The sequence below is a fragment of the Molossus molossus genome, unplaced genomic scaffold (genome assembly GCF_014108415.1).
Source record: "Molossus molossus isolate mMolMol1 unplaced genomic scaffold, mMolMol1.p scaffold_m16_p_14, whole genome shotgun sequence".
NCBI lineage: Eukaryota > Metazoa > Chordata > Mammalia > Chiroptera > Molossidae > Molossus > Molossus molossus.
Genome location: NW_023425349.1, coordinates 9,535,670 through 9,561,774, shown reverse-complemented (window position 1 = coordinate 9,561,774; position 26,105 = coordinate 9,535,670). Strand labels below are relative to the sequence as shown.

The 26,105-nt window shown below is 51.3% G+C and overlaps 3 protein-coding genes across 6 annotated transcripts; 2 read left to right on the top strand and 1 right to left on the bottom strand.

The window, feature by feature from the left end:
* Nucleotides 1-1,785: 1,785 nt before the first annotated feature.
* Nucleotides 1,786-6,522, top strand: WDR38 (WD repeat domain 38). Of its 3 annotated transcripts, XM_036261998.1 has the most exons (10): nucleotides 1,786-1,859; nucleotides 1,942-2,041; nucleotides 2,517-2,637; nucleotides 4,548-4,664; nucleotides 4,750-4,847; nucleotides 5,198-5,278; nucleotides 5,537-5,668; nucleotides 5,775-5,924; nucleotides 6,291-6,338; nucleotides 6,445-6,522. In XM_036261998.1, exons 1-10 carry the CDS (start codon nucleotides 1,786-1,788, stop codon nucleotides 6,520-6,522), a joined length of 999 nt encoding a protein of 332 aa, XP_036117891.1. The 3 variants fall into 3 exon arrangements, with proteins under 3 accessions (XP_036117891.1, XP_036117893.1, XP_036117892.1); XM_036262000.1 differs by lacking the exon at nucleotides 1,786-1,859 and having other exon boundaries at nucleotides 1,973-2,041; nucleotides 2,550-2,637; nucleotides 6,433-6,522; XM_036261999.1 differs by lacking the exon at nucleotides 1,786-1,859 and having other exon boundaries at nucleotides 1,973-2,041; nucleotides 6,433-6,522.
* A 285-nt stretch (nucleotides 6,523-6,807) lies between these two features.
* On the bottom strand, nucleotides 6,808-14,777 carry RPL35 (ribosomal protein L35). Its single transcript, XM_036261707.1, has 5 exons — nucleotides 14,742-14,777; nucleotides 12,066-12,179; nucleotides 11,521-11,657; nucleotides 10,235-10,316; nucleotides 6,808-6,995 (listed from the first exon to the last, which is right to left on the bottom strand). The coding sequence occupies exons 1-5, from the start codon at nucleotides 14,775-14,777 to the stop codon at nucleotides 6,846-6,848; spliced, it is 519 nt and encodes a 172-aa protein (XP_036117600.1). The 3' UTR covers nucleotides 6,808-6,845.
* Nucleotides 14,778-16,060: 1,283 nt separating this feature from the next.
* On the top strand, nucleotides 16,061-26,105 carry ARPC5L (actin related protein 2/3 complex subunit 5 like). 2 transcript variants are annotated; one of them, XM_036261556.1, is made up of 4 exons: nucleotides 16,061-16,346; nucleotides 20,997-21,069; nucleotides 22,272-22,448; nucleotides 25,522-26,105. In XM_036261556.1, the coding sequence occupies exons 1-4, from the start codon at nucleotides 16,198-16,200 to the stop codon at nucleotides 25,837-25,839; spliced, it is 717 nt and encodes a 238-aa protein (XP_036117449.1). In that variant the 5' UTR covers nucleotides 16,061-16,197; the 3' UTR covers nucleotides 25,840-26,105. The 2 variants fall into 2 exon arrangements, with proteins under 2 accessions (XP_036117449.1, XP_036117450.1); XM_036261557.1 differs by lacking the exon at nucleotides 25,522-26,105 and adding an exon at nucleotides 23,907-24,570.

Genomic DNA, 26,105 nt, shown 5'->3' with positions numbered 1-26,105 from the left:
TCTCTGGACCGCAGGCCGACGCTCTAACCGCTGAGCCAAACTGGCCAGGGCCCAGTTTTCTTTTTAAAATGGCTACTACCTATGGCAGTTTCAGAGGGAACCAAGAAGCCTGCAAAGGCAGCTGCTTTAAAGAAATGGAGAGAGCAAGGTTGGTCCCAGGACCCTGCGTCACCTTCAGCAGACAGTGAGAGTAGGAAAGGCCAGCACAGAGCCCCCTCCTCAGACAGTCTGGGCTGAGCGAGGAGAGAATGTGGCGGGCTCCTGAGAAGGAAAAGACAGTCAAAGGGTGAAAAATGTTCCCCAAAGACCCTCTTGGAGAGGCTAGAATCTGGGCTCTAGATTCAGGGAGCAAGGTGGGAGCAGTGGACAGCGGCAGGATGAGACAGGAGAGGTGGGCAAGATGCTGGAGCCCCTAAAGGGGACCCCCGGAATTCATGGTGGGTGGTTCCAATCACAGACCCCAGTTCCACCCCTACTGGCCCAGGGGTCACTGGGCCTGGTAGGCGGAATGATTGGCTGGGCCCTCTAAGTAGAGTAGAAATAACCAGATGGCTGGAGAAATCCAGATGGGTATGGGCTGGGGCTGGGGGTGCCTGAGCAGAGGGAGGGAGGGCCTGGGGAGCCAGCTATGGGGGCTCTGTGTCTGGGGCCCATGTCTGGGGGTGAGGAGTGGCCTGAGAGGCCCAACTCAGATGGTTTCTGAAGAGTCAGTTCAGTGACCTGGGCTCTCTGGGAGTTAGAATGGGGGTAGGGCTGCCTCAAAGCCACCATTGTCACCCCCTCTCCCGCCTGACTGTCTGGGACCTAAAATAGAGCAGGAGCTCAGGGGATCTCGTGAGAATGGTTTCTGGCAAAGAGATCTGGGAGGAGGGGTGTGAGTCACTACTGGGAACCCTTAAGTTTGAAGCTCCCAAAGTCCAGCTGCCCCACCCCCATCCCCAGGGAGTCTGGAATCCACTGGACAGTGGAACTGAGGGTGCCTCAGTCCCACCCCTGTCCTGCTCTAGGGAGGGGCACTGGGTCTGCCATGGAGGTGCTGGATGACTGGGCCAAATCTGCCCCCTCAGGACCTCAATTTCCCAGATGTACCAGGAGTCAGAGACCTGGGCTGTGAGGCCCCTGGAATTCGTGGCAGGTGGTCCCAATATAGGCCCCCAGAGTCAGACAGACATGGAATGAAGTCCTAGTTCCTTTCCTGTTGGCTGAGTGACCTTGAACACGTTCCCCCTCATCCTGCGGCCTCAGTTTCCTGATCTGTAAAATGGACATCAACACCAAGTCCTGTTGTTCCCCAGTTTCAGCTTGAACTATCCAACAAGCATCATGACAGCACCCAGGCCTCTCTCCACAGCCTCCACCTCCTCAGATGGCACACTCTGTGCTGCTAGGAATGTTAACCCCAGTGGCCCCACTTCAGTGCCCATGCTTTGCACACACTGGCTCCTTACATCCTGGAGGGCAAAGATGCATCATCTCAGTCCTCTCCATGGAAGCTCTGCAGCCTCAGTACTGGACACCCTGGTTCCTGGGCACCTACTGTTTTCCCATTGTGCAGATGGGGAAATAAGCTCCTCTCTAAGGGGTCTGTGGGCTCCTCGTAAACGGGCACTGTGCACGGTTCCGAGCTGCGGGAGAGGCAGGCGCGGTATGTGGGGCACGCGTGCCCTCTCGCGGCCACGGTGCGCCGCGTACCCTGTGGCGGGAGCCGCCGGCTAGCTGAGAACTCTCTCCCCGGCTCTCTCCCCTCGTGCCCCGCCCCGTCCCCCCTCGTGCCCCCCCATTGCCATGGAGACAGCTCGTACAGTTTCCCCTTCCCCTTCCCCTTCCCCTTCCCCTTCCCCGTCCCCTTCCCCGTCCCCGTCCCCGTCCCCGTCCCCGTCCCCTTCCCCGTCCCCTTCCCCCTGTCCTAAGTCGGCGGCGGCCCCCCAGCCGGCCTAGGAGGAAAACCGCACCGCTGGCCGGCCGCGGGACCATGAACAGTAGGGCCCCGGGGACACTGACCGTGTGGAGAGTGAAATTCTTCCGCCGGCACCGCGGGGAGGTGAGGCCAGGGGCTCTGCCCAGACTCGGGCTCCTGGCTTCCTTGTAGCGGAGCTCCAGCTCCAGGATGGGCTGTGGGTGCTAAGCTCAGGTGCCAGGGAGGGCTCGACTCCTGGCCGACTCCAGTGTTATTTGGACTCTGGCTTTAAAGCGAACTCCCGGTTCTGGGCTTAGAGCTCTAGAATGGACTCGGCTCAGAATCCGATTCTAGAGAAGGCTCCAGGCATCAGCGTCATGAGGCGGAGCTGCCGGCTCAGGTGTTACAGGGCTCCAGAGCTCCAGGCTCTTGGCTCGGACTGCAGAGTGAGTGGTTCCTGGGGCCTGGGCTCTGGCTGTTGAGTGAGGCCTGAAGCCACGGCTGCAACCCCAGGCTCCTGGGGGCAAGTTTAGGGATGGCCCTAGGGTCTGGGGTAAAAAATGAACAGGCGAGTGTTTCTTGCCCCATTTGGTCTGACTACTTCTGTGCTCTGTTCCAGGTCAACTTCTCCGCCTTCTCCCCGGATGGCCAGACGCTGCTCACAGCCTCTGAGGACGGCTGTGTGTATGGTTGGAAAACCCAGAGCGGCAATCTGCTGTGGAGGTTGGCTGGCCACACAGGTGGGACTCCTCAGCCTGGGTACGGAGGCTGAGGCCCAGTTCTGGCACTTTGCAGAGCCTACCATAATGACCTCCAATGTTTGAGCTGAGCATCGGTGCAAAGATAGCCTAGGCAGGGCTGCGGCAGGAGGGCCAGGGGATAGGACTTGGTCCCTGGGGCTTCTGACTCTGGCAGACCTGGACTTAGATTCTACTTAAAAAATGTTTCTTTCTGCCCTGGCCTGTTTGGCTCAGCGGTTAGAGCATTGGCTGCGGACCAGAGAGTCCTGGGTTCGTTCCCGCTAAGGGCACATACCTTGGTTGCAGTTTGTCCCTGGCTCCAGTTGGGAACCGGGGTCATGTGGGTGGTAACCATTCGATGTGTCTCTCTCACATAGATGTTTCTCTCTCCCTCCCTCTCTCCCTCCTGTTCTATCTGAAGATAAATGCAAAAATGTCCTCTCGTGAAGATAAAAAAAATTTTTTTTTCTTTCTTGATTTGAGAGAGAGGGAAGAAGGGAGAGGGAGAGAGAGAAAGAAACATCGATGGACAAAAACATTGATTGGCCACCTCCTGCATGCCCTGCACTGGGGATTTGGCCCACAACCCGGACATGTGCTCTGACCAGGTGACTCTTAGTGCATGAGTTGATGCTCAAGCACTGAGCCACACTGGTCAAGCCAGATCCTACTTTTAAAAAAGTTGTTTAAAAATATAGATATTCGCCCTGGCTGGTTTGGCTCAGCGGTTAGAGCATCGGCCTGCAGTCCAGAGAGACCTGGGTTCGGTTCCTGCTAAGGGTGCGTACCTCGGTTGCAGTTTGTCCCCAGCCCTAGTTGGTTGTGTGTGTGGCAGCCACTCGATGTGTCCCTTTCACGTCGATGTTTCTCTCTGTCTCTTCCTCCCACTCTATCTGAACAAAAAATGAAAAAATGTCCTCCAGTGAGGATAAAAATATATACATATTAATCATTTTAAGTGAAGTGTTATTTACATTCATGGTTGTGCATCTAGTGTCCAGAACTCATATTTTGAAAAACTGAAACTCTATACCCATTAAACCCCATTCTTCCCTTCTCCCAGCCCATCAGTCACCATTCTGCTCTCTCCAAGAACTGGACTACTTTGAGTACCTTGTATAAGTGGAACCATACAGTATTTCTCTTTGTAACTGGCTTACTTCTCTTAGCATAATGTCCTTGAGGTTTATCTTTTATCCACTATTTTGACTGTGGTTATGTCATGTCACCCCTCTGAGCCTCTATTTCCTTCTCTTTAGAATGGAAATAATAGTTGCTACCCTATAGGATGAAATAATGCAAGCAAAGTGCCTAGCACCCAGTAGCCCTCAGTAAATATAATTCATAATTAAGGAGATGCCTGGCCGGTGTGGCTCAGTGGTTGAATGTAGACCCATGAACCAGGAGGTCTCTTGTTTGATTCCCGGTCAGGACACATGCCCAGGTTGTGGGCCCGGTCCCCAGTGGGAGGCATGCAGGAGGCGGCCAATGGATGTTCTCTCATCGATGTTTCTTTCTCTCTCTCTCTCCCTCTCCTTTCCTCTCTCTCTAAAATCAATAAAGAAAAAATATATATATATTTTAATAATTAAGGAGACAAGGAAAAAACTCTGGTTAATTACAGGGCCGATTGACTAGTACTATAATAGGAAAATCCAGGGGCTGGGGAGTTCAAAGGAACCTATGTTGGGCTGTCAACGAGTTTCTGGAAGGTACCTGCATTTGATTGGGTATTGATTTTGCAAATGGGCAAATTGGAGTTGGGTGTTCCAGGAATTCCCAGGTGGATGATGAGGGTTGGAGGGAGTAAGGACAAGGGAGATAGGCAATGAGACTGAAGAAATTAGGTGTCAGAGTGGAAAGGCCAGAGGTGGGGGTAGTGCCATTCTGACTATGGCCATCCACCCCAGGCCCTGTGAAGTTCTGCCGCTTCTCCCCTGATGGCCGCCTCTTTGCCAGCACCTCCTGTGACTGCACCATCCGCCTGTGGGATGTAGCAGAAGCCAAGTGTCTGCAGATCTTAAAGGGTGAGTGTGCTGGATGGGACTGGGAACCCAGCAGCCAGGCCCGGATTCCCTACTGGACTTTGCTATGTCCTGTGCCACCTTGTAGGTCACCAGCGGAGTGTGGAAACAGTCAGCTTCAGTCCTGACTCCAAGCAGCTGGCATCGGGTGGCTGGGACAAGCGGGTGATGCTCTGGGAGGTGCAGGTATAGGTATATGGAGGGGCAGCCAGAGACCCTGGGATCTGGATGAGACACACACCCTCAACAATGGCTCCAGAAAGGTCATTCCCTGTATTCCCCCTGCCCATGCTCACACCTGGCACCCAAGACCCCCTTGCATTTGGCTGCAGCTAACTTCCCCCTACTCTCATGCCCATGAGATTCCCCCTGCCTGGACTGCCCTCTCCTCTCGTGGCCAGGGAAGTCTTCCAGACCCTCTGCCACACTACCCAGGCAGCACAGAAAGGAGGGCCTGGGTCTGCCTCATCCGAGGCCCAGAACCTGGCACTGAGGCTTTGGGGCTGCCCTCCGAAGCTCAGGGCTCTCGCCTGCAGTCTGGCCAGATGCTGCGCCACTTAGCGGGGCACCAAGACTCCATCCAGAGCAGTGACTTCGCACCCAGCTCAGACTGTCTGGTGAGCCACACTACCTCTGCCCAGGCCCCACACTGTGCTGGAACCTGGTACGAACACACTTACCCACTTGGGGCTGAGCAGTGGTTAGAATTCTAGACCTTGACTGGATGACTTGGCTCTTCTGAGCCTGTCCCCTCATCTTAAGATGAGGATTCAGCCTGGCTTGGCGAAATGGTGCCTGCTTTGGGTCTGACCAGCCTAGGAACCAGGAGACTGGGCATGGGCTGGCTGGTCCATGCTCATGGCAGCCGTCTGCAGGCCACCGGTTCTTGGGACTCCACCATTCGTATCTGGGACCTTCGGGCAGGGACCCCAACGATCTTCCACCAGGAACTGGAAGGTCACAGTGGCAATATCAGCTGCCTGTGCTACTCAGCATCTGGCCTGCTGGTGAGCTGGGCTGCCCTGGGTTCCAGGCTAGCCCCTTGGAGGGTCACGGGCCATTTGGGGGTCACAGTGAGCAGGCAGGTCCCAAACAGAGCTGTCTGTTGTCCAGGCATCTGGCTCCTGGGACAAGACCATCCACATCTGGAAGCCCTCAACCAGAAGCCTGCTTGTCCAGCTCAAAGGCCACGTCACCTGGGTGAAGAGCATAGCTTTCTCCCCAGATGAGTTGCAGCTGGCCAGCATTGGCTACTCCCGAATGGTAACCCCACTCCACCAGGCCCCTCTTCCTAGCAAACCCCTATCCCCACACCTGGCCTAATAGTCCTCAGCACTGTCCAGAAAGGACCACATCCCAATTTACCTCAATATGAAGGTGCCAAGGGCAGGACCCAGGTGTCATCCACTTCTGCACCTAGTACCTGGCACTAAGGTCTGTAGTGGTCCAAATGTAACACCTGTAACTCAAATAGCTCCAGGGGAAATTGTATTGCATGGAATTTTGGCATCAGATATTGTGCCAGGTATGTTAAATATACCCCACACCAAGATGTTGGCTAGGACTCACCCCCCAGGTGATTTAAAATATGCTTGTGAGGCCTTCCTACCTTTCACCTTTTATTTCCAGGTCAATGTCTGGGACTGCAACACAGGCAAGTGCATTGAAACCCTGAAGGTAAGGCCTGTGGCTATGGCACCCAAGGGCGCAGTAGAAGGCACACCAGGAAGCTGGGGGTAGGCAGGATTTGCATCCTCAGAGCCCAACGAAGTGTTTTTGGCAGGGAGCCCTGGATGTGGCCCACACTTGCACCTTCACCCCAGATGGGAAACTCTTATTAGTATCTGGAGTTGCTGAATAGGCAAGACGCCGAGTCCACTGCATGATTCAATCACCCAGAGCCTATTATACCATCGCCACACACGGCCCTTAGACCTCATGCCCCTGCCCTCCCTGCCCGGGGCACATGGGGCCTGGCAGAAAGGACTGTTCCACGACAAAGGCCCAACAGATCTTTGACAGTACTGTCACAGCCCCACACCAGGTTTAGACAACAGCTACAAGCAGGCCTGCCAGAATCCAGACACCTGGAACACACCAGCCCATCTCTCCAGCATGGTTAACTGAAACAACTGTAAACACAAAGCAGTGTCAGCCAGTTTGTGCTTTATTGACCCATGATGCTCAGGCCTTGACCGCGTACTTCCGCAGAGGGTATAGCCGCTCCTTCCGCTGCTGCTTCTTGGTTTTCAGGTTTTCTTCATGCTTGTTGAGCCGGCGGCGCATGGCGCGTGTTTTCTTGGGCCGCAGATCCAAGGGCTTGTACTTCTTGCCCTGGGTGACGGAGAGCAGGGGGAATCTGAGGACCAGGGCTTAGGAGCAGTAGCCAAGGGAGCCCCAGGGGTTGGAACTGAGGTGTTGGGAGGGCACTGGGAAATGACAGAGGAAGTGCATGGCTGGGCAGGGGAAGTTCATTTGTAGACATGAACTGAAGAGCTGTATGACATCCGGCCCAATAAGGGGTCTGTCAACATGGGACTAGAAGACAGGCCAAACATCTTGCTTACTAGGTTCATCTAATTCCCCCAAATTCAAGGTTGGGTGGGGAATTATCCCCATTAAAAAAAAAAGTCTGTTGAGTTACAGGGCCAAAAAGCAAGTGAACTTGCCTGAATCTCATGAAAGCTGTGGCGGAACTGGGATTTGCATCTAAGTCAACCAACTCCCTACTTGGTGCTCTTTCCACCAATTTAATTCCCTGCCATGGAGTCTACCTCATATGCAACTCAGTAAGGGGCATATGGCACCCAGCAAATACCAGGGGTAGCCACTGTTATCTTGGCTTAAGTTATGCAAACTGATACGTATGGGTGTGTGTGTCTTAAATGGGTACTCGATAAATCCTGAGTGCCTGCCAGGTACCTGTGGGTGTTCCCTGTAACAGTGTTCCCATTTAACAGGAGTCCCAGAGGGAAGCTCTGGCTTGGTCAAGGTAATTCTGCCAAGAGGCAAAGCCCCCTTTCCTGCTTTGGTGGCCTCCCACCAACTCCTGCTCCTAGACCTTTAACTGGGCCACCGTCTCTCCATCCCTGGCTCTCACATGTTCTTGCTCCACTTGTTCCCAGTGAGCAGGTCTAGACCAAGGCAACTCTCATGGTCTCTCCTTTTTTCTGCAAAGGTTCCCTGGACCCTCTTTGGCTTGAGACCCTGTGCTGGGTGCTGGCTTGGACACAAATCAGGCCTGCTCCCTGCTCAAGAGCTCCCAACCCAGGGGAGAAGACTGAACAGATAACAAGTGGCTTATCGGTGGGGGAGGAGCTTTTACCTAGCAACTGGCAATAGCCCTGAAAGTGATGTAGATGCCAACCGAAAGGGGAGAAAACAGCTATGGCTCTTTCTGGGAACCACCAACAACCTGGAAGTGTAGGTACAGGGCAGAGAACTACAGAAAAAAGTTCTGGAAAACTGCAAGTATTCAAGTCTTTGTCCATCCACATCCCTCACCTCAGCAAGCACAGGTCAGATTTACTAATTTCGTCTGTTTCAAATTTACTAAGCCCCTTAGAGCTGTGCTGTTCAACAGAGTAGCCACTAGCCTATCCTATTTGGATTAAGAAGTCAGTCCTTGCCCTGGCCGGTTTGGCTTAGCGGTTAGAGCAATGGCCTGTGGACCAGAGTCGTGAGTTTGATTCCAGTCAAGGGCAGGTCCCTAGGTTACAGATCATCCCCAGCCCTAGTCAGGTCATGCGGGAGGTAACCAGTGTCCCTCACATGGATTTTTCTCTCTTCCTCCCTCCCACTCTATCTGATGATAAATGTAAAAATATCTTTGGGTGAGGATTTATAAAAAATCAGTTCTTGCCCGGTCAGTGTGGCTCAGTGGTTGAGTGTCGACCCATGCACCAAGAGGTCGCCGGTTCAATTCCTGGGCAGGGCACATCCCCAGTGTGGGGCATGCAGGAGGCAGCCAATCAATGTTCACTCTCATCAATGTTTCTCTCTCCCTCTCTCTAAAATCAATAAAGAAAAAAAAAAAATCAGTCCTCAGGCACCATAGTCACATCAAGTGATCAAAATGCATGTGTGGCCCAGCCAGTGTGGCTCAGTGGTTGAGCGCTGACCCATGCACCAAGAGGTCACAGGTTCAATTCCTGGTAAGGGCACATGCCCAGGTTGGGGGCCTGATCCCCAGTGTGGGGTATAGAGGAGGCAGCCAACCGATGCTCTTTCTCATCAATGTTTCTCTCTCCCACTCTCCTCTAAAAAAAAAAAAAAAGGACACACTGTATTGGACAGAGCAGATACAGAACACATCTGTCACCTCAAAAAGTCTACTGGACAGTGCTGACCTACAGGCAGAGACTTCACCTCCACATCACTGAATGAGTGGTGCCTGGTATTGGTGCACACACTGGATGGTTATGAAGACAATCATTCCAGGTCACCACCTCTGCCTGGTCCTCTCAGAACCTGATGAAAAACTGCAGACCCAATCCTCAGAAAAACGCCCCCCCAACCCCCACATGTGCATATATCCAAGGGTAGCAGCACCCAGGTCCACCCCCACAGCTAGTGTCCCCTTGGCGACCAGCCCAGGCACACCGTGATGGCTTTTTGGGATACCAAACCCTCCAGTTATTCAAACACCAATCTGGGAGTTGATATGAAGCCATTTTGTAGATGTAATTAAAGCCAACAATCAATCAGTTGATTTAAACAGAACAGCCTGGGTAATCTAGGAGGGCCTGATAAAATCAGCTGAAGTCCTTGAAGACAGGGCTGAGGCTTTCCCCAAGAAATCCCACTGGTGGGACCGCAGCTTCAACCTGCGTTGTGAATTCCAGCCCACAACCTTCTCCAGACAGCCAGAATTTGGACTTGCCATTAGCCAGTCCCCACAACCACATAAGTCAATTCCTTGTGATAAAGCAAACGTGTATATACATGCATTTATAAAGTATCCTACTGGTTCAGCCTCACTGTTTGAACCCTGGTAAGGCTAATTTAAGGGCAAGACTAGAACACGGTAGTAAAAATCCTAGGCTGAGGTGGTCAGACATCTGTGGAAATCTCCCAGGAGCACTCCATCCACCCCTCCCCAAGACATGGTTTTGAACCTCACTCCATTATTTGTAGGTGACCCTGAGTAACTTAATCTATAAGCCTTGAGGTCCTCATCTGAACAACAAGAATGTCAGGTGCTTGGCAGTGACTGACAGTGCTAGTAAAACAAAACATTTAAGTCAATCTTCAGACTGCCCAAACTCACTCAGCTAGTGAGGATGCATCTAAAACCCAAGTGTCCAGCCAGACTCCTACCACATCTTTGATTTCTTGACTACTGTAGCCCTGAGGAAAGGCAGTCTCCATACCATATGCTAATGCAAGATGCTAGGAAGAAGGTGAACCCATCTACAAGCTGGGAAGGCTCTGGAAAGCCCAACTATGTCTGAGCAAAGCCTGTCCCACACACATCAGCAGAACCTCTTCATACTGACCCCCTTGGCAAGGGAGAGCTGGAACTTTGCTCCCTAGAGCCAGGCAGCCCCGTATGTACCTCCCCCCCCACTCACCTTGTAGAATTTCCTGAGGTTCTCTTTCTGAGTCTGGTTAATGACGGTAAGAACACGGGCAATAGATTTGCGAACAACTCGGCTACAAAAACAGGGACATCAGTGAAGACCATGAAGACACACAGTGCTCCCCAAAGCATCCCACTCAGGGGCTGACCCAGGTCTCATAGGGCAGGGGCATTCCCTACCAGCTCATCCATCTTCACCCAAGAAGCACCTAACCCAGCCCAGGAGGAAGGTATTCTGAAGGAAGGCCAGAGAGACCATGGTATATGGTAATCTCAGGAGTGGGAATAGGAAAGGGCTGGAGTATCCAATGCTTTTGAGGAACTGTGAAGTGTCCATTGAGACTTAATGAGGAGCGATGGAAGGCTGATCAGGAAGAATCTTCCATCCCAGGCCATATATCCTGAGGGCTATGAGGCCGACCTAACCAATGCCCATCTTAATGAGCCGACAGGGAAGAATCAGGCACAAGCTGGGCAACCAGGGAAACTTAAGGAGTTGTGGCAAGGGCCACCTGGAAGGGAGCAATGCTATGGAGGAGAGGGGAGTGTGAGGCTAGGACCAGCTGGGGACAGGTGCATCTGTAGTCATGTTGACTAAGAGGCTGTTGTGGGATGAGGGGAAGCTCACTCAGTAGATAGCTGGTAAACCTGGTCTTGAGAATTCAAGTATGAAACTTGCTTCTGTGTTCCCAAACTCATCCAATCCCTCCGGTGCCCCCCCAAATATTGGGGGCACATTTTATAGAAGAAAACTGGGTGGTGAGCCAACATGCCCATAGGTAGGATGTGGCAGAAGTGTAATTTGTGCCCCGGTCAACTGACTCTAAACCTGTGTTCCTTTCATAATTCTTGGTCTATGTAAATCACGAAGTTACACTACAACTCAATTAAGGTGCAAAGCACCCACTTACTAATTGAGGGGAAAAAAATCAACTGCTGGTGGGAGGTGAAAGACAACGTCACGTTGGGTTTTTGAAGGCAGCGTTAAAATGTCCCCAAACAAGGACACCTTATTTTTTCCCCAGCCAGAGAAGCTGAACAAGGGCACTGCGAGCAAAGGCACCACACGTCAAAGGTAGGCAAAGGGAGTAAGTCTCCCACGCGGCTGGCCGTGAGCAGGTGAGCCTGGTTAAGGCATGACATTCTAATTCAGACCCAATGAATGGGTACTTAGGCAGACACCTCCCTAAGTCATCTTCCAAAACCCACAAATGCTCCCGATTCACACATATTCCTCCCGCCGCCCAGAGGACCGTGGTCCGGCCGCCGGTCACTTACATCTTAGAAAGTTTGGAAGCCGCACCGCCTGTCACTTTGGCGACGCGCAGCTGGGACAGCTCCACCTTCAGGTCGTCCAGCTGTTTGAGCAGCTCCTCCTTTTTCTTGCCCCGAAGGTCTCGAGCCTTAATTTTGGCCTGCGTGCGAGAAAGGGTCCGGGTTAAATGCTCGGTGGCTCCGTCTCCACCTCCGCCGCTCACCGAGGCCTCCACCGGCCATCTCCATCCGTCCACTTGCGTGGTGGCCAGCCCCAGCAGGGCGCGCGCCTCGCGCAGGGTAACCGAGGCCCAGGTCCGCTACGAGGCTGGCCCGCTACTGCCATTCAGCAGAGTGCAAGACGGGGGCCCCCCGCAGGGCGCGCGCACCTCTCCTAGTCTAGGCCGGCAGGGGTTGGAGTAAGGCCGGCTGTGGCGGAGCTAGGCCATTATGCACCGTGCGCCACAGGCCCGGCTGGCAGATGGGACCCCAGGGTCCACCCTGCACCCACCCACCCCACGCCCCGAACTCCACAACACATGGATGGAGCCTGATTCCCCAACCCTCACCATTACTGAACAAGCCGCCGCTACCGCCGCCTGCTTGGAGAGAAAGAGGAAGGGGCGGGGCTGACCTCCCCAACTGCTGCCGGGTGACAGTGGGCGCGGCCAATGGCGCCGCAGCTAGGGAGTCCCGGCCCCGCCCCTGCCAGCCCCGCCCCTGCCAGCCCCTTCCCAACGCCGCGGGAAGAGCGATGGTACTGGCGGCCCAGCAGTGTTCTGTAGTTCCCGCGTCGGTCTTCCTCTCGCCCTCGAGGTTACGTAGGTCGGCCTTACCCCTTGAGCCGCAGTTGAGGAAACCGAGGCACGACAGGCAGTTTACCAGACATGGCGTAGTGAGGTCTCAAATTCGTCTGCTCAGTCGTTTATTCGTTCATTCATTCGATAAGTCTTTGCAGGTCGCCCAGTTCATGCTACTCTGAGCTGGGCGCCCGAGTTCCGGGGATGGAGAGGATGAGAGTTCAGGATTTTCAAAGATGAATTAACACGACTCCTGCCTTGGAGGAATTTAAAGGCCGAGGTGGGCGGGGAGGGGCGGGGTCAGCTATAATCCAACTCCATTAACGTTCTAGTGGAGGCAGCACGCGGCAGGGGGAGGAGCATTCATAGCCTTTTTTAGTGAACCCGATCCGGCTTCAGATTCTTGCTCTGTTGTCTGATGCTAGATGAGACTCGGCAAATACCTTCCTCTCTTTGAGTCTCAGTTTTCTCACCTGTGAAATGGGTCATTTATGAGGATTAGGAACATATCACTTAAAACTCTTCTCACAAGGCCTGAAGCGTAATAGTCGCTCAAAATACCATCAGTATTAATGCTCCTTCCCAGTGGAATGAACACTTAAATTGGGCTCTGAAAGTTAAAGGGGATTGACAAAGCAAGGAGGGTACTCAGGCTTTCAGACTGAGCAGTTTATTGTTTCCCTAACCAGCAAGTATGAATCAATACTCCAGTGTCCCTCCATTGCCATTAACATTGAAGATACACTGACACCTCTTAGAGTTCTAATTAATGCCAGGCTGCCCCTTGTTGCTGTCAGGTGTCACCTCCAGGGAGTTTTCTCCCTTCCCCTTCTTTACTCCTTAGCCTTGAAATAAGTTGGAACACAACCTCCCTTGGGTTCCAAGTTTTCTGCATAATCCTCTCCTTAGCTCCAAACATACTGAGTTAAAATGATTATATGTTGTCTCCACAGCCAGCCTAGAAGGTCTCTGGGGGCAGAACCATGGCTGATACCTGATTTCATTTTTCTAGTCTCCAGGCACAGTATGTGAATGCTTATTGGATGAATGAATGAGCCTTGTCCCAGACTACAATGAGAAATTATTTTAGGAAGTGGAGGGACACGGGGAGGAGTGGGCAGACAGTGGGCAATCTTGGCATGGATTAGTTCTTAAATGGAAGTGGAATAGTGCATGGACACTCCTGTTACATTTCCCAAATGCTTAAAGTTCTTCTTCTTCTTTTTTAAATCCTTACCCAAGGATATTTTTTCCATTGATTTTTAGAGAGAGTCAAGTGAGGGAGGTGGGGAGAGAAAAATCAATGTGAGAGAGACACATTGATTGGCTGCCCCCTGCACATACTCTAACGAGGGCCAGGGATCGAACCTGCAACCCAGGTACACGCTCTTGACTGGGAAATGAATCCGAGACCCTTTGGTCTGCAGGCTGATGTTCTAACCATGGAGCCACACTGGCCAGGGCCCAAATGTTTAAAGTTCTTCTTTTTTTTTAATTTATTTTTTTGTACGTGCCCCTAGAGGAAACCGAACCCGGGACTCTCTGGTCCGCAGGCCAATGCTCCAACCACTAAGCCAAACCGGCCAGGGCTTCAAGTTCTATTAGAGCTAAAGATTGTGTACGTCTTTTCTGGACACGAGTCATCTGTGACTTCCATTCCTCTTAGATGCCACCTTCAATCCACTAGCAAATTCTGTAGCCTCTACCTTCAATATATACCTGACTTCTTCCCACCACTCTTTTTTTTAATCCTCACCAGAGAATATGTTTATTGATTTTTGAGAGAGAAGACGGAGAGACAGAAACATTGATGTGAGCGAGAAACAAAGACTGGTTGCCTCCTGTATGTGTCTCAACCAGGGATCAAACCCACAACCAAGGTATGTGTGCTGACCAGAAATCGAACCCGTGACCTTGCAGTTAACGGAAGGATGCTCCAACCAACTAAGCCACCACTCTTATTGGTACCTGCCTGGTCTGAGCTACCATTGCCTGTCACCTGAATTGTTGGTATCACCTCTTAAATCATCTATTTTGGCTCTTCCTCCCATGTGTGTTCTCAATACAGCTGCTAAAGGGATACTTTTCAAACTTAAATAAGATCATGTCCAGAATTTTCAGAGCTGTCCCATCTGGCTTAAGACCACATCCTTTCCTCAGCCTACAAAACCCTTCAGCATCTCCTGCACTTCCATCTCATCTCCTCGCTCTTGTTTCAGTATGGCCTTGCTATTTCTGGAGTACTCCAAGCTTGCCCTGCCTTTGGGCCTTTGCTTAGCTCCCTCCTTCACTTCCTTCAGTGTCACCTTCTAAGGGACACTTTTGTTGACCACTTTATTTAAGGTGCTCACTCCGGGCACTGCTTTCCTGACTGGAATGGAGGTCCACAGTTATAAGGAGGGACATTATTTCATTCACCAACTTATTTGGAGGCCATTTCCTTACTTGTAAAATGGGTATTTCTGGTTTAACGTTCGTCATGAGGATATTCTGGGGATATGAATTTCTGCTGTCTTGTGGCCTGCCTGAATCACAAAAATTTCTTCCAAGGTATGGAGCTGAAAGACAGGTGTACTTTGCCTGTTTCCAGGACCTCCAAGACTTTTTATTCAGCACCTACTTCCCACTGTAAGAGTCTGTATCTTTAGCACCCAAGATTTGGTAGCATCATAGTCTGGCATATTTTTTTCCCTTCAATTAGCAATAATCACTCCTCAGATAAACCTCATTGGCTACAATACTGCCAATGTGCAAAGCTTGGCATCTTTTTTTGATCTGCAGACAGTTCAATGAGAAATACTCAAAGCAATAAAACGAGTCACATTTCATTAACTACTGGCCTTTATTAAAGAGCACTACTATATAAAAACAAAGACCCAATTTAGTCTAAGGCTAAGGCCCATTAATGGAACCCCTCAAGCAACAGCCTAATCCTGGCACGACAGAGTCGTCCTTGACTGTGCTCTACCTCCTCTATCCCCATCTTTCTCCATCTCGGACTCTGGGCTTCCTACCAGGATATGCCTCTCTAGTCAGGTCCAACTTCGCAGCCCCTAGAACCTCGCCCTTCCTGCCAGGACGGTGGCTACGGTGTCACTTCCCTCTCCTCACCCCCGGCCCCCGCCCCGCCTGGCCAAGGTGACTACTACACAGGCGGGGCCGCTACATCAAGTCCAAAGGTCTTCATTGTCTTGTCAGCACTTTAGATATACTTTAAACGTCTTTAAATTCTCCTAGTCAATAGGGTCATTGTGTACAAGGCAGAGGCCACTTCCTTTCAACGCAGTGTGGTGGCGTTCAAGGCTTCTAAAATCTAAGATAAACCCCCAAACCCCCTCTCTGCTGGGGCGTAAGAACTACTCCTCATCCCTCAGCTCGAAGGCTTCTGCAAGAAGCCTGCCCGGCATTCCACAGGAACAGCCGGGTGCCTCCCCCTGGGGGTCCGGTGCTCCCTCAGTCTGGGCGTGATGACCCCGGAGTCCGGGGCTGTGCCTGCGCCGGCCCCTTCCAGGAGGGAGGCCGAAGAACGAGCGCAGTAGTGGCGTCCACGATGCTGGGTCTGCTCGGGTACGAGCGCCAGCTCCTCAGATTGGAAGACTGAGGCGCAATAAGGAAGGCAGTCTGGCCGGTGGAGCTCGGGGCGACTACGACACCGGTGGTAGAGTGCTTTTAGCGGCGCCCCGACCCTCCCTCCCGCTGCACTTCCGCTTCCGGCGTGGGCCGGAAGTGGGCGGGCGGCAGCGGCTGCGCGCGGGGGAGGTGGAGGTAGTGCGGGCGACCGCTTCCCGCCCCCGAGCCGGTTCTGAGCGGAGTGAAGCTGAGGTCGGAGCCGGAGCGGAGCCGGAGCGGAGCCGGAGCGGAGCCGGAGCGGAGCCGGCGGAGTGGGCGCCGAGCCCCTGCCATGGCCCGGAATACGCTGTCCTCGCGCTTCCGTCGGGTGGACATCGACGAGTTTGACGAGAACAAATTCGTGGATGAGCAGGAGGAGGCGGCGGCGGCGGCAGGCGAGCCAGGCCCGGACCCTAGCGAGGTGGACGGGCTCCTGCGGCAATATCCTTCCCCGGCCTGGCGGCGCGTGCACCCCTTCGGCCCAGCCTTCCCACCCCCCTCATCCCGGCCCGGCCCCTCGGGTTGACTCCCGTCTTCTTAGCTCCGGCCCCCCTCGGGTCAGCCTCCCAACTCCCTTCCGACCTGGTTCCCCTCGGGCCAGGTCTCCTCAGTCGGAGTATCCCCCCTTCCCTCTGACCCGCCTCCCCACGTCTCTCGTTCCTGGCCCCGGCCTCCGGAGCCTCCCTCAGCCGCGCACCCTACGCGGTCCCTGGACCCTGGCGGGCCGGCCGGCTGGCTCGGCTCCGGGAACATGCGGACGCGCCGGGGCCCCTCGGGCCGCTCACTGCTCCGCGGGCCGCCCCTCCTTTCCCCCTTGCCTCCTCAGCCACTCAGGCTGTCCCTTCCTGGACGCTCCATCACTCCATCCTTCCCTTGCAGGAAATGGGGTCATACTCGGGCTGCACCGGCGGGGGGGGCCGAGGTGAGCCACCGCTGAGTAACTGAGCTAATTGAGCGGCCAGGGCGTCTCCCGGGCACGGTCCTCTCGGGCCTGATTGCAGCAGCACACGAAAGTAGGTGGGGGGACGGCTGCGGGCAAGAAAGGACACAGGGGTGGCGAAGGCTGAAGCCTTAGCCCAGCCCTGAGGCCTGAGATTGTACACCTCTCACCCCAAGTCAGCCTGACCCTCCAGCCTAATGCCATTGTTTCTGACCTAGTCACAGCTGCCTACGAACACCTTGGGTTCTGGACCTTGATGGTCTCAGCCATGTTCAACAAGTGAGTTTGGCTCCCTCCCCCAATAGCTTTCTTGTGCAGGAAGCAGTGGAAAAAAACTAGTAGTTTAAGAGCTAAGAAAAACCAGAGAGCAAAAAATGAAATGTAAAAGTAGAACCCCAGAACTGGGAATGACTATTTTTGTGGCCACAGAAAACAAGCATTTAGAAAACAAGATTAAAAATAGAGGTGGTTGTCACAAACTGCTTGGTCCCTTAGCAGTTTGAACACAGGAAACTGACTTATTCTTAGAGAAAGGATTTTTCTTTATTCAAACGGTGTTACAGGAAGTGCCTGCCCCTCCCCCGCACTTGCCAGTGTGGGGTTGTAGGCTCATGCTTTATATAAATCAGGTTCTAGGTGTTTAATCAGTTGACTCAGCTTGGGACTGCCTTTGGGAGGAGTCCTGCAGTGTTCCTCCAGTGTGCCTTTAAAAGAAAAACCTTCAGACTTTCTTTGTTTGGACAGGAATGTGTTTTCAAATGCAAACTTGTATTTTCTGCCCTATTAGGATCACCTTGCTTACCCCTTTGGTGAAATGGTAGCATGAGGAGGCCCCCACAAAGGAAGGTTGATTCTGCAGACTGGTGCAGGACCTCATTCATGGACAGGTGGTGCCAAAAGGGCTGCAGGGTCAGGCCTGTGGCCCAGAAACATCCACAGATGGGAGAACGAGGTCTGGTTATCTGCTGTCTTGGCCTTGGTGCTGTAGGGACTTGAAGGTCATCTCTTGTATGCCCTTGACTAGTGATAGGTTTCTTGGGGTTGCTTGGCGACGTAGGCTTAGCACATCCAGGAGATGGTGGTTTTTTCACTGCTGGTAATGTGGGAACCTTGTTACCATGGAGAGCATACCTCTTGGGACTCAGGAAAGGGAGGTTAGCAGGTGAGAATTGAGATCCTAGCAAATGTGAAGCTCAGGGAGAGAAGAGGAACTAATATTTACTGAGTCCTTATCATGTGCCAGGTATACTGAACTTGTGGTAGATCATTGAATTTAAACTATAGAACAGGCTTCTAGGAGTCAGGACAGAGGTGATGAGAGTAGAAATAGGGGTTGGTTGATTGGATGGGGAAGTACAGGAGGAGGCCTGTCGTAGCACTGTCTACAGAAGCAAGTCATGGTGGGAGATAACACAGATGAAATAAAAAGAACATGGGCTGTGCATCCATAAAAACCCAGCTCTGTCATGCCATCGCTGTGTGACCTTGAGTGGGTCACATACCCTCTCTGAAGCTCAGCATCCTCCTCTGTTAAAAGGAGGTGAACCATACTGCCTTACAGGTCCCATGGGAGCATCGCTGGACATCATCCCAGAAGGCTTCAGTGCAGTGCTAGGCACACAGCAGGTGTCTTGGACACACAGCTTGGGTCGGTGGGCGGAATGCAGCAGGGGATTGTAAGAGTTTGGCTTTGGAGTCAGGTGTACTGGGCTTGAAGGCCAGCTGGACAGCTTAGCTTTGTGACCTTGGGCAGGTCACTTCCCTATGAGCCTCAAATTCATTGCCTTTAGAATAAGAATAATGATTCTTGTCGCAGAGTTGTTAGCAATAATGACATGTGAAAGCACTTGGTATAGGATCTGAGACCTTGTAGGGATTTTGAAGTAGTATTTGTTCCTTTTCTTCCTCGCTGAAGCACCTTCTGGTCCTCGGGAGCAGGAATCTGTTCAGAGCAGTGGTTGTGAGTGATTTTGCACTCTCCTCCCCCTGAGGAAATTTGGCAACTTTTGGAGACATTTTGATTGTCATGACTTGGGAGGTGCTACTGGGATCTAGTGGGTAGAGGCCAGCAATGCTAGTAAATACTGTGCCATGCATAGGACAGACTTCGCATCGGTCATCTGGTCTAAAATGTCAGTAGCGCCATGGTTGAGAAACCCTGAGATAGACTATGGGTTGGACAAAGTTCCCCAGCCTCTACAATCTATTTTCTGAAAGGGCCTGAAGTTGGTTGAGTACAGAGGCCAGCTTGGTAAATGGTATGCCCTCCCAGCACCCCATATCTCCTCAGCTGCTGGAGGCCCACTACCCATCAACACCTTCAGTGAGTGTTTGGTAGACTGGTGCTAGAGAGGTAATAAAGCAGTGACTCCTTTTGCTTCTGTGGACTACTTATCCTACCCTTCCAAATGATTTTGTTTGCCAACCATGCTGGATAGTGAAGAACACCAGCCTACATTTCCTTTTAAGCCTCTAGGATACCAAATTAGAAAAGAATTCTGAGGTAGAAGTTATCAGTGGCTGATAATCAGACTGGCCCTTGCCTGGCTGGGGAAGAGGAATTCCAAGGCTGACAGATAACTGGGGTGGGCTGCCTCTTAAATGTGGACGGTGGATCAGAGCCCAGCAGGGGGCCAGGAGCTTGTCAGGAGTGGCTTTGAGGTACTGTGGGCCCTCCCCAGTCAAGATGGAACCCACACTAGGGAAGACAGGACAGACAGCTTTGCTCCGGAGGCCCTGTCTGTTTACATGTGGGTAGCGCTGCATGAACAGTAGAGACCCGATTGGGCAGAAGCCATTCCTTGTTCTATTTTTGAAGCTTTTTGGCTGAAGCCAATGTTTCAGATGAGGAAATGAAAGTTGACTGATGTAATTCAGTTTAAAATAGGTGTCACCTTTGGGGACTTAACCCAGATTGTAATTTTCTTTTGAATTCTGGCTATTTAGAACTCAGCAAAGAATCTATCAGGATTGCAGCTAAGGTTTGGGGAATGGGGAACAGGGCATCCACTCATTTGTTGGCAAAGTTTCTTATAGATTAATAAATCTCCCTCCTGGTAGCAAGTGGGACCTTACTGGCCTGGGAATTCTTGGAAGATAGAAATTTTAGCACATCTTAATTTCCTTAATAGTTTAACTGATACAAAACATTGGTTTAAGAGTGAGAAGACCTGCCCTGGCCAGATTGGCTCAGCGGTTAGAGTGTTGGCCCACGGACTGGAGATTCCCGGGTTTGGTTCCCGCTAAGATTACATATCTCGGTGCAGTTTGTCCCCGGCCCCGGTTGGGGTCGTGTGGGTGGCAACCACTCGATGTGTCTCTTCACGTCAGTGTTTCTCTCTCTCTTCCTCCCTCTTTCCATCCCGCTCTATCTGAAGATAAATGCAAAAATGTCCTGGGTGAGGATAAAAAAAAGTGAGAAGACCTGTTTGTGCCTTTGTTTTTCCCTTTGAGAATGAGAAGGTGAGAATGATAACCTCATGTGGTTGTGAGGATCCAGTAGGGCAGATAGAATGCCTCGTACACAGCAGGTGCAAGCAAACTCAGTAAGATTTTGCTATGAGTTACCCCTTGAGGGCAGTAGCTTTCCTACTACCTTTCAGGGATGGAGGGAGGGAGTGTCCAAACTTGTTTTTTGTTTTTTTTTTAATCCTTACCCGGGGACATTTTTCCATTTTTTTGTTCAGATAGAGCGGGAGGGAGAGAGAGGAAGAGAGAGAAAGAAACATCGACATGAAGGGACACATCGAGTGGCTGCCACCCGCACGACCCAACCAGGGCCGGGGACAAATTGCAACCAAGGTACGTGCCCTTAGCAGAAATCGAACCCGGGTCTCTCTGGACTGCAGGCCAACGCTCTAACTGCTAAGCCAAACTGGCCAGGGCTCCAAACTTGCTTTGAGAGGGAAGGTTTAGGGGATGGCAGGAGGGGCGTGCAGGGTTGGCAGAGGTGTTCTCCACCCTCTGTGTGGCTCAGGAAAGCTACACCCTACCCTCTAAACAAGCTATGCTCACCTGGAAACCACAGTGGGAAGTGGGTGGAAGGGGGAACATGCAATTTGACTCCACTCTTGAGCTGTTTTTGAGATGAATTCATTAGTAAAAGCATGGACATGCTCGATCCTAGCTATCCTTAACTGATGGTGATGCACGGGGGACATGCTTCGGGCGTTTCATGCAGCCCTGCGGAACTCTCCCGTCAACACCAAGAATCAAGCTGTGAAGGTAAAGGGGGTTGCACTGCATTTGTGCTGGGTGGTGTTGGGACCAGGGTTGTGATTGTCCATTGTCTCCAGCTGAGTGTGAACTCCCTGGGGCCCTGGACAGCATCTGTTCCATCTCTGCATCAGTGAGGATCTACCAAGGGAGTGAGTTGGCACTGGCATTGCTTCCACGGAGGCCTCCTGGTGTTCCTGACATCAAAGCTATCAGTGTTTACAGTGAAAGCTCCCCAAAGAAACTGTTCACTCCTCCCCAGAGCCTCCTGGAATGAGAAGTCGGCCCGGCCCTGCCCTCGCTGATTAGCAAAACTGGATAAATTAGCTTGCCATGTGAGATTTATCAGTGGTTATGCTTTTATAGGTTATTGAATAGGCTTTGTTTGCATTAGGGTTTTCAGTGCTTTTACAAAACAAGGCGAGAAGATATAGTTGTGCTCACTGCATCTCTGAGGCAGACATTTCATCACTGAAGCTAAAATTTGGTCCAGGGAAAGGAGTCTCTGAAGCTGAGATTTTACCATTTTATGACAGCATCATGATGCATAGTGGTTGCACCTCTCAAATGTGGAGGGGAATGGCCCCTCTGTTCCTGGGGTGAATGCAGAGGGAAGCTGCAGCCAGATAAACCTGTTTAAAAAACTTGATCTTGCCCTGGCCGGTTTGGCTCAGTGGTTAGAGCGTCGGCCTGTGGTCTGGAGAGACCCGGGTTCGGTTCCCGCTAAGGGCACGTACCTTGGTTGCAGTTTGTCCCCAGCCCTGGTTGGGTCGTGTGGGTGGCAACCACTCGATGTGTCGCTTTCACGTCGATGTTTCTTTCTCTCTCTCTCTCTCTCCCTCCCACTCTATCTGAACAAAATATCGAAAAATGTCCTCGGGTGAGGATAAACAAATAAATAAATAAATAAATTGATCTTGGGTCTAAGCCCTTGCTGGTATCATCAAAAGTAGTGACACTTCTCCCCAGTGAAGAAGTTATTCCCTCCTAAATAGTGGAATAGCTTATTGACATAAATAAGGGATACTTTGAAATTTAGAGAAGAATTTCTGCCCACTTATTTTTTTTAACCATCCCATCCAAATTAGAAATTTTGCAGTGTTTTTGTGAATTCTGACCATTTGGTTTGGTGTTTCTGTGCCAGTAATGGGGGACGTGGATGTGCCTGGGCTGTGGCTCTGGGCCTCACTCCTTTTCTCTTTCCTCTGTAGGAACGAGCCCAGGGTGTGGTGCTGAAAGTACTTACAAATTTTAAGAGCAGCGAAATTGAGCAGGCTGTGCAATCACTGGACAGAAATGGCATTGACTTGCTAATGAAGTACATTTATAAAGGGTTTGAGAAGCCCACAGAAAATAGCAGTGCAGTGTTACTCCAGTGGCATGAAAAGGTACGTGAACACATTGCCCACACAGGCAGCCCACAGACACACCCCCACCCCAGTGTTCAAATCAGCTGGCCAGATTTTCCAAAACAGTATGGTCTGATAGGCGTGTGAAAACAAGGGGCCACACCTAAAGCAGCCTGGAACATTGGATCACTTACCGCTGCCAAGAAAGCACTGGTAGGGGTCCATAGTCTCTAGTAATCAGTTGCTTTAGCTGCTGATTTATGCCAGGCAGGTCATGGAGCAGGTGACTTGGCGTGGTAAGGTAGATGAGTCCCAGATGGGAGGGAGGCAGGCTTGCTGGTGGCTGAGGCTTCATGATACTTCCCTTGCTTGGTGGTGGTGGTGGTGGTGGTGGTGGTGGTGGAGGTGGTGGTAGAGGGTGGAGGGTGGAGGAGGTGGTGGAGGGTGGAGGGTGGAGGAGGTGGTGGAGGGTGGAGGGTGGAGGAGGTGGTGGAGGGTGGAGGGTGGAGGAGGTGGTAGAGGGTGGAGGGTGGAGGAGGTGGTAGAGGGTGGAGGGTGGAGGAGGTGGTGGAGTTGCTGCTGCTGTGCCCTCCAGCTAGCTCTAAGGGCTTCCTGGTCTGGCCTCAGCCTCACCAGATCAGAGTGGGTAGTGGCAGAGCCATTAGTCACTTAAAAGGGCCTTCATCCACCTGAAGCAGAAAAGGCTGTGCTTGTCCTTTGTTCGGGTTGGCACAAGAGCAGGTTTTTTGTCAAGCCTGTGTCTTGCCTATGTATCCGTGTCTCCTCACCCTGTAGAGCTACAGGACGCATGCCCACCATCACAGGAGACCAGTCTATCACTAACACAGTGTCCTTCCTGAAAGGCTCCATTGTGTTTTAATGGAGTGGCCCTCTTACTGAGGGGTCAGTCACTTGGGCAGCCTTGGTGCTGGGTTGGGTTGTGGCCTTTGGTCTTACTGGTAGTTATGCTATCTGCTCAGCCAGAAGGTGAAGCTCTTGAGCTTAGTAGGTGGGGGTGTGGCTGGGGGGAACTGAGCAAGCCTTCTACATGGTGTGGAGGCCAGGCCTTTTGGGCCTTTTAAGGCAACTTGGTGCTCAGCCCTATTGGCATTGCAAATGACAGCTCTGAGGGGTTGCAGTGATGGGCATGTGTTGGTTCAGGTGCTTAGTGTGGTGCCAGCTGGCTGGAAACAATGAGCTTGTCAAAAGGGAAATTTGGGGATCTCTATTGTGTGTACTTGGTAACAATATTCTCAAGCCCAGTTCTGCCTAAAGAACAATTCCTGGACCCTTGACTCCAGGACAGGGTTATGTCCCCAGAATGTGGGCTGTTTTCTTCTCCTAACTGTGACTGTGCTCTTGCAGGAATCATTTTTCAGAGGATGTGACATGGTGGGATCTAGGTCAGGGAGTGCATTGTCCCATCTCCCCTGACAAGCCAGGTTCCCCTTGTCCAACTGGGTTCATTTGACACGTTTCCTTTTCCTGCCCCCACAGGCATTAGCAGTAGGAGGACTAGGCTCCATTATAAGAGTTCTTACAGCAAGAAAGACTGTTTAAAAAAAAGACTCATGTTCCCTTGAGAAGAATTTTGGATGCACAGGCTGGTGAAGAAGGGATTGACAATGGACCATCTACCTAGGAACTCCCAGCTATTTCAGGACATGCATCCACTGAAGTATATTTTATTTTCAAGGTGGAGGGAGAAATTGTCTTACTGTTTCCTAAATCCTTTGCAGGATCTGATAGTCTATGCCTTTGTCCACGAATAATGCAGAACTGACATTGTGACTGTGCCAGAGTGGCTGGCCAGTGTTGGTCAGGCGTACCTGTGTGCACTACCTGTTTAAAACGGGGGAGGGATGATTCGAGCAGGTGCAGATCCAAGGGCTGCGGTGAGAGGGAGAGCTTGTGTTTGTGAATTGGAACCCCCCCAGGGTTTGTACAGACATCCCATCCTCCAGAGAAGGCGGGCTCTCTTGGGTTCATTGTAAAGTGCCTGCTGCATCAATAAAGCTCTTGGCTTATTAGTATATACTTTGCAGTGTGTTTCATATATGTAAAAAACGTGGGTAGTGAATGGGATGGTAATGAATGAGGGGCCGGGCCGACTGTTCTGGAAACTCCCTAGGGAGCAAGCATGGCACAGCACTGCCTTGGGCCTGGGCTACAGTGCTGCTGGCTGCTATGGAGAGATGTTTTCCTGAATCAGTATTTATTGTTTTTACTCTTTTGATTTGTATGTAATTTTGGAGCTTATTTAATAAAGTGCCAAACATTCAATAACTGACCTAGGCTTTAAAAGTTTGTGTGACTGTACTTGGAGTTGAGAGTAGGCCTCACATGGGCCTGGTTACTGTCTCCTGACACTGGGTTTGGCTTTGTGACAGGAACACTCTTATTGTGAAGTTGGCAAGTTCTCTTTAAAGGATTAAAAGGCAGAAACAGGTAGCAATCAGCCTATAAATATAAAAAAATTAAAAAATAAAACATTTTGTTCTCTGTAGCTACTAACAATGACTCTCTTTGAAGAGCAAAGATACTTTTCTTTCCTTTTTAGCACATGTAACTAGTCTGCATTCTGTTAAAGAAAAGGACCCTGTTCATGTTCCTGAAGTTCCCCAGTCATGTGGGCCTTGGAGATAGACCTTGACCAAAGTGACATAATCCTCCCAACTCCTCTGCAGAACCCCACCATTCTTGGGAGGCAGGCCTAGGCTGCTGGTTTAAATTACATTTATTTATCCACCCAAATCCTATCTGGGGAGGTTCTTTCTGACAGACAAATGCTCTCTAGCCCTTGAAGTATTTGAGACATAATGTACTAGGTTTATAAGTCAAAGAAATAGTGACACACCATACACTCTATCAAGTGAAACCCACTGTAGTTGTATCTGGATCGAAGAACTTTAATCAAAAAGGATATTGCACCACAAATGACTTTTCTACAGCAGTTTTAGATAGTATAATTCCTATTTACAACATGGAGGGAGAGCTCCAGATTCAATGCTCATATAAAGGGCTACATATACTGTCTCTTATCACAGAATGTTTATACAAGTAAAAGTGCATTAAATCACTTAGAATAGTTACTCCACTCTTTCTCTTAAAGCTGAAGGAAATTCAGTGTGCAGGAGGAAAACCTAATCAGAATGAATCCTCTCTAAGCAAGTCCAGACTTAGTGATGGCCCCACATCTACACCTAAACCTGCCAGGAACGTGTGTGGGGGTGAGAATACCAGCTCAAGCGCTGGAGAGGCCACGGAGGAGTCGCTGCTCCCACAGCTGTGCTGTAGCTGCCTCTGGCGAGCCCTGAACGACTCGGTGTCAGGATTCTCTCTGGGACAGCTGGAAAAGTACCTCTTCCTCATCAAAATGACAACAGAAGGGACTCCTGTTTTGTGTCCCCAACAGGTAAATGGAAAATAGCATTCTAAACAGGACAGACTTCTGCATGGAAGAGGTAGGTAAGTGAAGAATGGGTCACTTGGATGGCAGAGAGCCCGAGCTGGGACAAAGGTGATGCTGCCCTTGCTTGGTACTTCTAGGTCTGTGGAAATGGAGCAGGTTAACTGCGAATCCTTGTTTTTCTGTGAGATATATTTTATGTATCTTAACCCTAAGCCTAATTAAGAAACATAACTTTACAACACGGGCTACCTGATAATAAATTCATAGGAGAGCTCCAGTTACTA